We start from the raw sequence: 11826 nt of genomic DNA, 5'->3' as shown, positions 1-11826 counted from the left end.
TCTCTCCCAAACCCTAGGAAACTCTTAATCTGCTTCCTGCCTTGGATTGGCCTGTTCTGGATATTTCACGTAAAGTGAATCATATAATATATGGTCTTCAGTGACTGGCTTCAATGTTTGCAAGGTTCATCCATATTGAAGCATGCGTCACTGCCCCACTTCTTTTTGTTTGTTTGTTTAGTTTTCTTTTTTTTGGCCATGCTGGGTAGCTTGCGGGATCTCAGTTCCCTGACCTGCGATTGAACCCGGGCCATGGCAGTGAAAGCCCAGAATCCTAACCACTAGGCCACCAGGGAACTCCCCCCACTCCTTTCCATTGCCAAATAATATTCCATTGTGTGGCTATGACTCATTTTATTTATCTGCTCATCAGCTGAAGGACACTTGGGTTGTTTCCACATTTTGGCTATTATGAATAACGCTGTTATTCACATTTGCATCCAAGTTTTTGTGTGTGTATATAGTTTTAATTTCTTCAGTATATACCCGGGAGTGGAATTGCTGGGTCACCTGGGAACTCTGTTTAACGTTTAAGAAATTGCTGGGGCTTCCCTGGTGGCACAATCGTTAAGAATCCACCTGCCAATGCAGGGGACACAGGTTTGAGCCCTGGTCCAGGAATATCCCACATGCCGCGGAGCAACTAAGCCCACGTGCCACAACTATTGAAGCCCACGCACCACAACTACTGAAGCCCACGCGCCTAGAGCCTGTGCTCCGCAACAAGAGAAGCCACCACAATGAGAAGCCTGCGCACCGCAATGAAGAGTAGCCCCTGCTCGCCGCAACTAAAGAAAGCCCGTGTGCAGCAGCAAAGACCCAAAGCAGCCATAAATAAATGAATGAATGAATAAGTAAATGAAGAAAAGAAAGAAAGAAAGAAATTGCTGAACTGTTTTCCAAAGTGGCTGCACCATTTTCTATTCCCACCGACAATGTATGAGGGTTCCAACATGTCTACATCCTCATCAACACTTGTCCTTTTTAAAATGATATCTATGTTGGTGAGTGTGAAGTGGCATCTCATTGTGGTTTTTATTTGCATTTCTCTAATGACTAATGATATTGAGCACCTTTTCACATACTTATTGGCCATCTGTATATCTTCTTTGGAGAATGTCTGTTCAGATCCACTGCTCATTTTTTCATTAGGTTATTCTCTTTTTATCACTGAGTAGTAAGTGTTCTTCATAAATTCTGGATACAGGTCCCTTATCAGATATACAATTTGCAAATATTTTTCTCCCAGTCTGTGAGCTGTCTTTTCACCTTCTTGATGATGTCCTTTGAAATGCAAAAGTTTTTGTTTTGATGAAGTTCAATTTATTTTTCTTTTGTTGTTTGCAATTTTGGTATCATATCTGAGAAATGGATTTTTTCCCAACTCAATCACAAAGCTTTACTCCTTTGTTTTCTTCTAAGAATACTATAGTTTCAGCTCTTTCATTTAAGTCTATGACCCATTTTGAGTTATTTTTTGTATATGATGATGGGGGCTTGTGGGGGTTTTCTTTGGATTGTTTTAGTTTTCTTAGAGAATTAGCAAAGTCCTCTGCTGAGGGTAGAGATGGAATAAGATGAAATAGACATACAGGAGAGAAGAGAGTTTAAAATACTTGTCTGGGAGAGTGGGAGAGAGAATGAATTGGGGAAGTAACATAAAGTACTGGACTCTACCAAGGGCTCAACTTAGGTTCCTGGTCACAAATTTAAAGTAGAATTGCAGGGGAGGAAAAACTCTCCTCCACCCTATCTGGGTCTCTGGCCGGGCCTAGGAATTAAACTGACACAGAACAAATTAACAGAAGAGCGTATAATTTTTTTGACCAGAGCAGGAAGCTTTTATATCTTTCAGACAAAGACACAATGAATTTGTGACAAATTGACAAGACAAAGGGGTTTGGACGTGGGGTGGTAAGTGGTGAAGAAGTAACTAGGAAGATAAAGGTTAGTTTAATAAGCTTGTTGGTACAGATTTCTCAGCTTCCAATCTCCCGTCTCTGGTGATAAGAATGTCTTCCTTCTTCCCAGGACAGAGCAGACACCTGGGAGCTTTATCTCCTGCTTTTAGGAAGAAAAACAGGGTCAATGTCCTCCTTGCCCCTGTGTTTCTTGAGTGCCTTTAACTCAAAATAATCAATATGCCAAAGTGGCCTATTTTGGGATGAAATATTCTAGTTTCCTTCAATCAGTATAGACCAATCAGTATAGTCTTATGTTTTCCTCCAGCTGGTGGGTGCATGACCCAGGTGAGGCAGGTGGAGGGTTAGATTTTTGCCCATCAAGTAAAACCAAGCAAGTGAAGGACAAGCGGGCTGAAGGGAGGGGCGAGGGAGTGGACAAAATGATGGGCCATGAAGTTTAAGGAGGGAAGTGAGGGCATGACGGTGTGACAGACAGATAGACAATGGCAGGGTCGATGGATTTTGGTCCCAGTGGGTACTAGGGAAATGAGGAGGAAAAATGGGAGTGGTCGTGTTGGGGCAAAAATAATTCACCTGGTAAATGGGGTAGGATCTTCCCAAACTAGGGCTCGAACCCGTGTCCCCTGCATTGGCAGGCGGATTCTTAACCACTGTGCCATCAAGGGAAGCCCCTGTTTTTACTTTAAGAGTCCCTTGTATTATGAAAAAGTTGAAACTGTAAAGGTCAAAGGAAAAGAGAACATCTGTAATCCCACTTTCCAGCAACATCTTGATGTATTTGTGTTCCCTTTTAAAATAGATGTATACTATGTACTTATTCTATTTATACATGATTTCTTACAACACTGGCACCTTAATTTTGGATTTTCCACTGAAAAGTTTATGATTATTTCATACGTCATTTAATATTCCTCTAAAACATTTTTAACAGCAGCATGATTATACCATTAGCAACTTGTCCAATCCCTTTTGCCTGGCAGAGATATTGTCTCCAATTTTCAGCCTTATAAACAGAATTGAATGACCATGGGTGTCACACACGTTTAACATACATAGCCAATCCTTACATACAGTCTTATATCTTCATGACCCTTTGAAACTGCTTAAAACTTCTAAAACAGAATAAATCTAGAAGAGCGAAAGAATTCTCACTCAGCTTCCCAGGATCTGCCAGGCAGTCTCCAGCTTTTAGGTTCCTTGCTTCAGGTGATCCAAAAAGTATTCAGCACTAAGAACTTGACAGTGAACGAAGCAGGTGTGGTCCCTGCCTTTCCGAAGGCTGTAATCTAGGGTGAAAAGATGAGCATACGAGCGAGCATCAGGCACGTTTTGACATTTTGCATGCCTTATCTCATTCCACTTTTACTGTAATTCTCTAACAAGACCTTGACTTCCCCATTTTATAGGTGAGGAAACTGGGCTATGGGGAGCTTGTATTTGGAAAGGGCGCAGCTGATACACGACAGAACTTGAGGCTGGAGGTCAGATCCTCTCAACCCCAAAGCAGAGCTCGAAGCGCCTGCGGGTTCTCTTTGCTGGAGACTCCTCCCCAAGCACTTGCTGCCCTCTCCTTCTTTCCAGCTTAACTACATCAAAGACATGTTTGAAGAGTTGAATGCATGAGTGACAGACGGGTCACGTGTTTATAACTGGGCAGGATCAGTATCTTCCAAAAGAACCCTGGGAGGGGAAAAAGGAACTTAGAAATGAGAAACAAAAGGAGAAAAAGAAGCAGAGAAGCGTGAAGATTTTTAAGGTGGCTGATACTCAGAGCACACTCTGATGACTTAATAGGGACCGGTCACTGTGCCATATCATTTAATCCCCAGGAAAACCTTACTTTATTTTTTTATCTTTGGCTGCATTGGGTCTTCATGGCTGCGCGCAGACTTTCTCCAGCTGATGCAGGCGGGGGCTACTCTTCGATGCGGTGCGTGGGCTTCTCATCGCGGTGGCTTCTCTTGTTGTGGAGCACGGGCTCTAGGCGCGCGGGCTCAGTAGTTGTGGCTCACGGGCTTAGTTGCTCCGCGGCATGTGGGATCTTCCCGGACCAGGGATCGAACCCGTGTCTCCTGCATTGGCAGGCGGATTCTTAACCACTGAGCCACCAGGGAAGCCCAGAAAAACCTTATTAAACAGGAACTATTATTATCCCCATTTTACAGCCCTCTGAACCCAAGTAGCTGTGCAAGTTCACTTGGCTGATGGTGGGAAATCCAGGAATTTAACTCCACGTAGTGTGCCAGTAGCTGGTTCTTTGGACCAGGTGGTAGAGCAGTAGTTTAGATATTGTTGTGCAATATTCAGAAGAATGAATTTCAAATCTGAGGCCTACCATTAACTGTGCTCTCAATCAGCTCACTTAATGGGCTTGTTTCCTCATCTGTGAAATGAGGATCATGGCATTTCTTGAATATTTATGCCTAATTTTTATGCGTGTATCACATCCCACTCAGTGTTTTATATTCAAACCTTCGTGAGTTGGGACTGGTCATAATTCTGTTTACCATATTTGCTTTGCTGTACCACCAGTCTGAAAACTCTGATTTATTTTTGCAAACTCCAGAGGCTGGAAGATACTGGAAAAAAAAAAAAGAAAAGAAAACAAACAAAAAAACTTGTTAAATGAAATGAACAGAGAAGGCTTCTCCTTATCTCGATGCACTTGAGCAAATGAGTCATGAGAATTCCTCCTCCGTCTTATTTTCTCCAAGAAAAAAATCAACACCATCAGAACACTGTCCTTAAATCAAAAGGGTATCGGCCAGATGACAAAATGTAGATCAAAGGACTTTGGGCCCTTGGAGAAAGATGCCAGGCAATAACAAGGGATTATAATAATGTACCAAACGTAAAGTGTAAAACCATAAAGACCGTCTAAGAAAGGAGAGGGAGTGAGAGGGGAAAGGAACATTTACTGAGCACAACTGGTTCCCAGGCTCTGACTTTGGTGCCTCAGATGCTATTCTCTCTTATCCTCAGAACAGGCCTGAAAGTTGAGCATAATTGCCCTCCTTTTTTCAGGTAGGAATCCTGCAGCTCAGCAAAGTTAAGTAGCTAGTCCGATTATCTGATTCTAAAGCCTAATCTGTTTCTACAACACCAGGTGGACACTCAAGGGACAATTCGGCTTACACTTTTCTCTACTAGAGACCTGTCCCTCCAGAAAATCTTCCTTGGGTCCTTCTCAGCAAAGCCTAGAAAAATCCACCTGAGCTGATCGTAGGTGGAATTGTGTGTCTGCGCTAATTTGGGGACAGCATCTTTGGAAAAGGCTGTCTCCATGAAGTAATGAAGAGGTCCGAAAGGGTACCATCTGGGAGAGGCCGGTGGACAACAGACCAACTAGGCCAGCCTCGTCCTTCTGGTTCCCAAACCTGATGGGACTGTACCACCTTGCACAGACTTCAGCTGGCTCAGTGCACAACCAGTGCCGGCTGCAGAAATATTTCTGGAATATCTAGCTGAAGCCAAATTCATAATAAGCTAGAGATGATTCAGGGCTGATGGCATTTCCTCCTCAGCCTTTATTTCCAGGAAGAAATAGCATTCTTTCTGACCTGGGTTCTCTCAGGATTGTGTCCATGAACGTGTTTTTCATAATCTGGGGGTATTTTATAAGTGGTGGTCAAGGCACTTAAACTTAGCTGCAGCTTTCAGAGACTCTGGGAGGGGTGGAGACACTGAATATGGGCCTTAATCGCTGCTTCAGGCCGATACGTGGAAGGAAACCTTTTTGTTCTATTTGGGGTGGGAATGCTGCTTTATATTCTCCTAATAGCCTAAAGGATCGAGCTCCACAACTTTTGGTTGATGTCTCCTTCTTTCTTTGTTTTAAAAATTGGTCTCACTTTATAGGGAAATAAAGAGAATAACACATCAGTTCAAAACTGGTAAGTACATATACTCTCTTTGAAAACTGCAAGTCAAAAAGCCCTGGGGCAAGACAGTGTTGTTTTTTTCTCTCCCTCTCTCTTTTTTTTTCTTCAAGGTGTAAGTTGTCCAACAAGATCTCTTTATTTGCCTTTGAAATCAAATGTTTCTGACTCAAGTTCTGAGCTGTGGTAAATTGCTGATGACATTGGGTTATCCTTTATTGATAATATAGAATGATAATTTTTTTGATCTTTAAAAAGCAATCCAGGGGCTTCCCCGGTGGTGCAGTGGTTAAGAATCCGCCTGCCAATGCAGGAGACACGGGTTCGAGCCCTGGTCCAGGAAGATCCCACAGGCCACAGAGCAGCTAAGCCCGTGCACCACAACTACTGAGCCCGCATGCCACAACCACTGAAGCCCGTGTGCCTAGAGCCCGTGCCCCATAACGAGAGAATCCACCTTAATGAGAAGCCCGCGCAATGAAGAGTAGCCCCCGCTCGCCGCAACTAGCAAAAGCCCGCGTGCAGCAACAGACTCAATGCAGCCAAAAAAAAACAAAAAACAATCCATAGCAGGATGCCAAACTTTATGTATAGCATGTACAGTCATGCCAGAAGTCCATATTTGTACCTATGAATATACATTAAAAAATAACAAAGGGAATTTGAATGTTATTTTCAGATCGTGGAAGTACAGGTGATTTTTACTTTTTCTTTATACTTTTCTATGTTCTGCAAATTTTTATAAGATGTGTAGAATTACTTATGAGTGGGAAAAAAAGAAGTTATTTGAAAAAAATCAAGCAGACTTAAGGGTAGAATAGCTGATATCTACCCCTAAAGCAGTAGATATCAACTACTGTAAATTCCAATACTTAAGAAGAAACTTAAGATGTGAAAAGACCAGAAAGATTGTAGATTTTTAAGTAAGACAAGGAACACTACAGTTCTTATTCTTTTCTTAATCAGATGGCCAGGAGTTATTTTGTGTTGGACTCTTATTTCATGAAAAAAGCTTGTTGGAGGAAACCATATTTATAGAAAGAAGAGGTTTCATAAGCAAAGTTGGGGGCACTCCTAAATGTGTTGCCCAGTCTCTGGGAAGCCAGGTCTCTGAACAAGGAAGGCTAGAAAAACGTGGACTGAAATGGAAAGCACCGGTTCTTAGAGTTAGGACCCAGGCCTGCAGGCTTGCTGGGAGCGGTGGGAAGGACACAGGATTTGGATCAGAGGCCTGAGTTCCACTCATAGCTCTGCCATTTATCAGTTGCGTGACACCTGACAATTCAAGCAACATCTGTGAGCATCGCTACACTTGTTCGTAAAAGAGGTCTGCTCCCGGCTCTAGGATTCTGTTTTCCCTGGCTGGAAAGAATGGCATTCCCAGATAAAGTCCAAAATTGGAGACCCCACGTCAATGCCTGACCGGGCCGCTCCTTCCTTGGAATTGCCACTTAACCTTCCTGTACACACAGGATTTCCTCATCCCTCGGTTTCAGGTGTCCTCCCTCAGGAAGATATTGCAAGGACTGACTAATGCACTTGAGTGGCCCAAGCGTGATGAGGCAGAATGCAGGTGCAGGGAGTTCCAATCTGCCAATCCCAAATCCACAGTAGGACTGCAGTGCGATCCTGCTGTGACCTTAAAAGTCACCTTTCTGTCCTGCATCTGGGGCCTCCCATCCCAGCACAGGGCACCTTACACCTCTTTCCAAAGATCTAAAAGCATTCCTGATAATAGGTTGCCCATCGGGCTACTTTCATACAGTAAGGGGGACCCCATTCTCAGGGTAGCAACCAAAACTTCTTCAACACCCCCTGCCCCCTAAGGAATAATTCTGAGACTTTAATCTTTCCCAGAAATCACTGAAAATACCATCCACGGAGAAGGATGCACTGAAGTTTCCTCCTTGACTCCAGAGAAAATGAATTCTTAGAGGTTTGTTTTTTGTTTTTAAAACACTCACATGTTAATTTCTGGGGTTTCCCTCTCTTCCAAACAGCACGGATCATAAACTCACACCGTGGTGCTAGATAGTAAGTCAAGGCGATTAGGAAGGAGGTAAGGTGAGGTGGGCGTATCCTGCAGTGGAGAGTTTCCTTGGCAACCAAGGGCAAGCTCACGCCCACGTCAACAGGAAGATTATTCCTCTGCCCAGGTGTGTGTTCCAAAACCTATGTGAACCTGTTGCGTCACTTTCCACAGGTCAGTTCTGTCTCTCGGTGGTTCCCCTTGAGACCCTGTTCCCTGTCACTGTCCGGGGATGGGGTGGAGGTGGAGAGACTCGAGGCGGCGGTGTCCGGGTGCCGAGTGCTTCGCCTCCCCCGCTTCTCTCGGTCGTCCGCTCTGCTCCGTCGTGGGGTTGGGGACCCCGTCCGATGCTCCCCAGAATCCCGCCGGGACCCAGCCCAGCCGCTCGGGGTTCGGGGATCTTGGCCAAGTCGTGAAGGGCTGGACCCGCCTGCCTCTCGCGTGGCACGGCGACCGCAGGGACCCGGCGGGCGCCCCCTGCCCGGCGGCGGCTGGAGGCGGGCGGCCCGGTATGCAAATATCCAGCGGGGCGGCCGCCTCCGGCTCGGATAAAAGCTCTGGGCGGGGCGTCGCGCAGAAGCCGCTGCCTCCCGGGAGCCGGCCGTGCGCTCCGGCCCGGCGCCAGTCCGCCCCCAGCCCGCGAGGCCCGCGGGCTCCCGGTAAGGACGCGCGGCGGGTCGGGGGCCCGAGGCGGCGTGGGGAGAGGTCGCGCGTCGCAACCGGGGGCCCAGCTCGAGCCGCCCGTGTCGCTTTGGTCCCCGCTTCGCCTCGGCCCAGGGGCGCCGTCCAGGGCCGAGCCTTCTCCGTGGGAACCGGGGAACCGGCGTCTCTGCTGCGCCCTCCCAGGGGCCGGGCAGGTGGCATCTCCCCAGGTTCTGCGCAGGGCCAGTTTGTCCCCAGGCCATCAGCGGTCAAGTGCCAAAGGTGCTGCGTTCGGCGTGCGCAGTGTTGGGAGGGGCTAAGATCGTCTTGGAGGGGGTGAGACGGGGGCCAACAAGAAGAGCTTGCACGATGGGTCTCTGGCTATTATCCTGGTTTTTTCGTAGCCACCTGGAGACATTTTGGGAGGCGATGGAAGGGAGAAACAGGCCGAGGGGAGAAAGGTGTGGGTGTATGTACACGTTTGAATGAGCAGAGCTAATGGACTTTAGACGCTGGACAGAAACTCCCAGCCGGACCCAGCGCGTTACCCACCTCTGCCGAGTAGACACCTAGTCCTGTGGAAAAACGACTCTAATAGCCCCCTTACCTTCCCTCTCCCCTCCTTATTTTATAAAGAAAGGGGTTCTTCTGAAGTCGTTGTGAAGCTAGCTCCAATCTCAAGGTTGGTCAGTTAAGATCTGGGTTTGCCCAGCCTGCCCATTGTGGAAGTGCCTCCTTGTCTGGTTCCTGCCTCACCACCCCTTTAACCCCCCAATCCTACATCCCTGGAGATGCAGCGTGGAAGGGAGAGAAATAGTCCAGAAGGTGCCCAAGTCCAGCTTACTGGCCCCCATTTTATGATGCCAGGAATGGGTTTTTCTGCTGAAGTAGGAGGGACAGGAATCACACTCCCCCTCCTCTCCTCAAAACCAGTCAGAACCACCCTGGGAAGGAGTGTCTTTGGGAGTCTTTACAAAGACCTGAGGGCTTTCCAAGTGGAGATAAGCTTTGGGCAGATGGCTGTCCTTGGAACTGTAGAATCTGAACTGGAAGGTCAAAGGGGGGAAGGAACGGGAAATGGGAAGAGTGGAGAGGATTAATTCTGAGGGAAGGGAGTGGTGAACAGGTAGAGGTATTTGACACTTCTCTCCTGTTTCTGTTTGTGTATGTTGCTGTGGTTCTGGTCAGTAACTGGATGAAAGAAGACTGGAAACATGTCCGAGTTTTGGTTAATTTCTGCCCCTGGAGATAAGGAAAATTTACAGGCGCTGGAGAGGATGAACACAGTAACCTCCAAGTCAAACCTGTCTTATAACACCAAATTCACGATTCCTGATTTTAAGGTAAAATACCCCAGGAGGAGGAAGGAGGTGATGGGCTGGGGTGGTGTGGGTGTCTTCTGGAAAGCCAAGGAGAAAACAACAGGACAATGGCGCCAATGCTGAGGATCAGCCTGGCTGTGAAGCTGTACGGGAGGACTGGTCTGGATGGGACTTCACGAATAGCCCCAAATTAACTGTGATGCTTATGGACTTAGAGCTACAGGACAGAATGAGAGGGAGACAAGGGTGCGGCTAGCAGTGTCTTCAAAAAGTGGAAAGAGTGTCTTAAATACACTTGGGTCCTCATTGAGTTCTCAGATTCTTCCTGTTTTATCTTCAACATCTAAGAAGACCAACAATATACTTTAAATGTGCAGGCTTGGAGAGGTTCAACCTTTTTTTTTAAATTTTTGGCTGCAGCGAGCGGGGGCTACTCTTCATTGCGGTGCACGGGCTTCTCATTGCGGTGGCTTCTCTTGTTGCAGAGCACGGGCTGTAGGTGCGTGGGCTTCAGTAGTTGCGGCGCGTGGGCTCAGTAGTTGTGGCTTGAGGGCTTAGTTGCTCCGCGGCATGTGGGATCTTTGCAGACCAGGGATCGAACCCGTGTCTCCTGCACTGGCAGGCAGATGCTTAACCACTGCGCCACCCCAGGAGAGGTTCATCTTTTTTTTTTTTTAATTAATTAATTAATTTTTGGCTGCGTTGGGTCTTTGTTGCTGCATGCGGGCCTTCTTTCGTTGCGGCGAGTGGGGGCTACTCTTCATTGCAGTGCTCGGGCTTCTCATTGCAGTGGCTTCTCTTGTTGCGGAGCACAGGCTCTAGGCACATGGGCTTCAGTAGTTCTGGCTCACGGGCTCTAGAGCGCAGGCTCAGCAGTTGTGGTACATGGGCTTAGTTGCTCCGTGGCATGTGGGATCTTCCTGGACCACGGCTAGAAGCAGTGTCCCCTGCATTGGCAGGTGGATTCTTAACCACTGCGCCACCAGGGAAGCCTAAGAGGTTCATCCTTGATTGTGTTGTTGAACTGGGAGCAGGGCAGGCAATCCAGCATCCCTCTGGTTCTGGTGGAGAGAGAAGGAAGGAGACTTAGTGACAACTGGGCAGATGGCAGAAAGAGATTTTATTTCATTTGTTTACTTTTAAAATATTTATGTGGCTGTGCCGGATCTTAGTTGCAGCACGTGGGATCTTTAGTTGCAGCATGCGAACTCATAGTTGTGACATGCAGACTCTTAGCTGTGGCATGTGGGATCTAGTTCCCCGACCAGGGATTGAACCCAGGCCCACTGCATTGGGAATGCGGAGTCTTAGCCGCCGGAGCACCAGGGAAGTCCCAGAAAGAGATTTTAAAATGAAACAAATATGGAAGAGGAGGAAGATATGTGCAATCTTCTTACTTCAAAAAGAGTGGACTTTTTGCCATGCTTCCTCCTAGGGGAAGACGCCTAAGGCAGTCTTTCTGCCCTACAACTATGTCACGGATTCTGGAGGGATGGTGCTAAACGCCCAGAGGTGGCTCTCCTAGTAAACTGCCGGGTAATCCTTTTTCAAACCTCAGTTTGCCCCGCTGGGCTTTTCTGCATAGTTGTTAATGATGCTCCTACATTTGTTAGTGTTTATGGAGCGGTATGCTGGGGGCCAGGCTCTTTAAGCGCATCTTCCTGAATCTTCCCAACTCCCACTTTATAGATCAGGATGGGCTGAGAAAGGAGACGGGGGGTTATGGAGCTGGTAAGTGGCAACACTGGGTTCTGAACCCACATCTTGCTGATTTTTCAAGCCTGCCATTGTTTGTCCAGGGTCAGATACTGTGAAGGTTAGTAAATTAAGCATCCACTCATTGCTTACTACGTGGGAAGCGCTGTGCCAGGCCCGAGGGTACAAAGATGAAAAAAAGACATGACTTCTGCCAAAAGTTGCTTAAAATTAAGTTGTCTGAAAAGAAACAACACTTACTGGGAATATCCAGACTTCATAGTTCCCTGATTACTTTTCAGCATCTGACGGGTGGTTGATGATGTGATAACAAA

General features: G+C 46.9%; 1 protein-coding gene across 2 annotated transcripts in view; it reads left to right on the top strand.

Moving 5' to 3' along the window:
- Window positions 1-8497: 8497 nt before the first annotated feature.
- ATP6V1C2 (ATPase H+ transporting V1 subunit C2) overlaps window positions 8498-11826 on the top strand; it is a 54239-nt gene continuing 50910 nt past the window's right edge. For both annotated transcript variants that reach the window (XM_022554132.2, XM_022554130.2), the window contains exon 1: window positions 8498-9817. In XM_022554132.2, the coding sequence (XP_022409840.1) occupies window positions 9689-9817 (129 nt within the window). In that variant the 5' untranslated portion in view covers window positions 8498-9688. The remainder of the gene's footprint in view (window positions 9818-11826) is intronic.

This window comes from Delphinapterus leucas, chromosome 13, assembly GCF_059928025.1.
Source record: "Delphinapterus leucas isolate spDelLeu-1000000601 "Yukka" chromosome 13, BTC_Dleu_Yukka2, whole genome shotgun sequence".
Classification (NCBI taxonomy): Eukaryota; Metazoa; Chordata; class Mammalia; order Artiodactyla; family Monodontidae; genus Delphinapterus; species Delphinapterus leucas.
The sequence above is the reverse complement of the archived record's forward strand: the minus strand, read 5'-3'. Positions and strand labels throughout refer to the sequence as shown.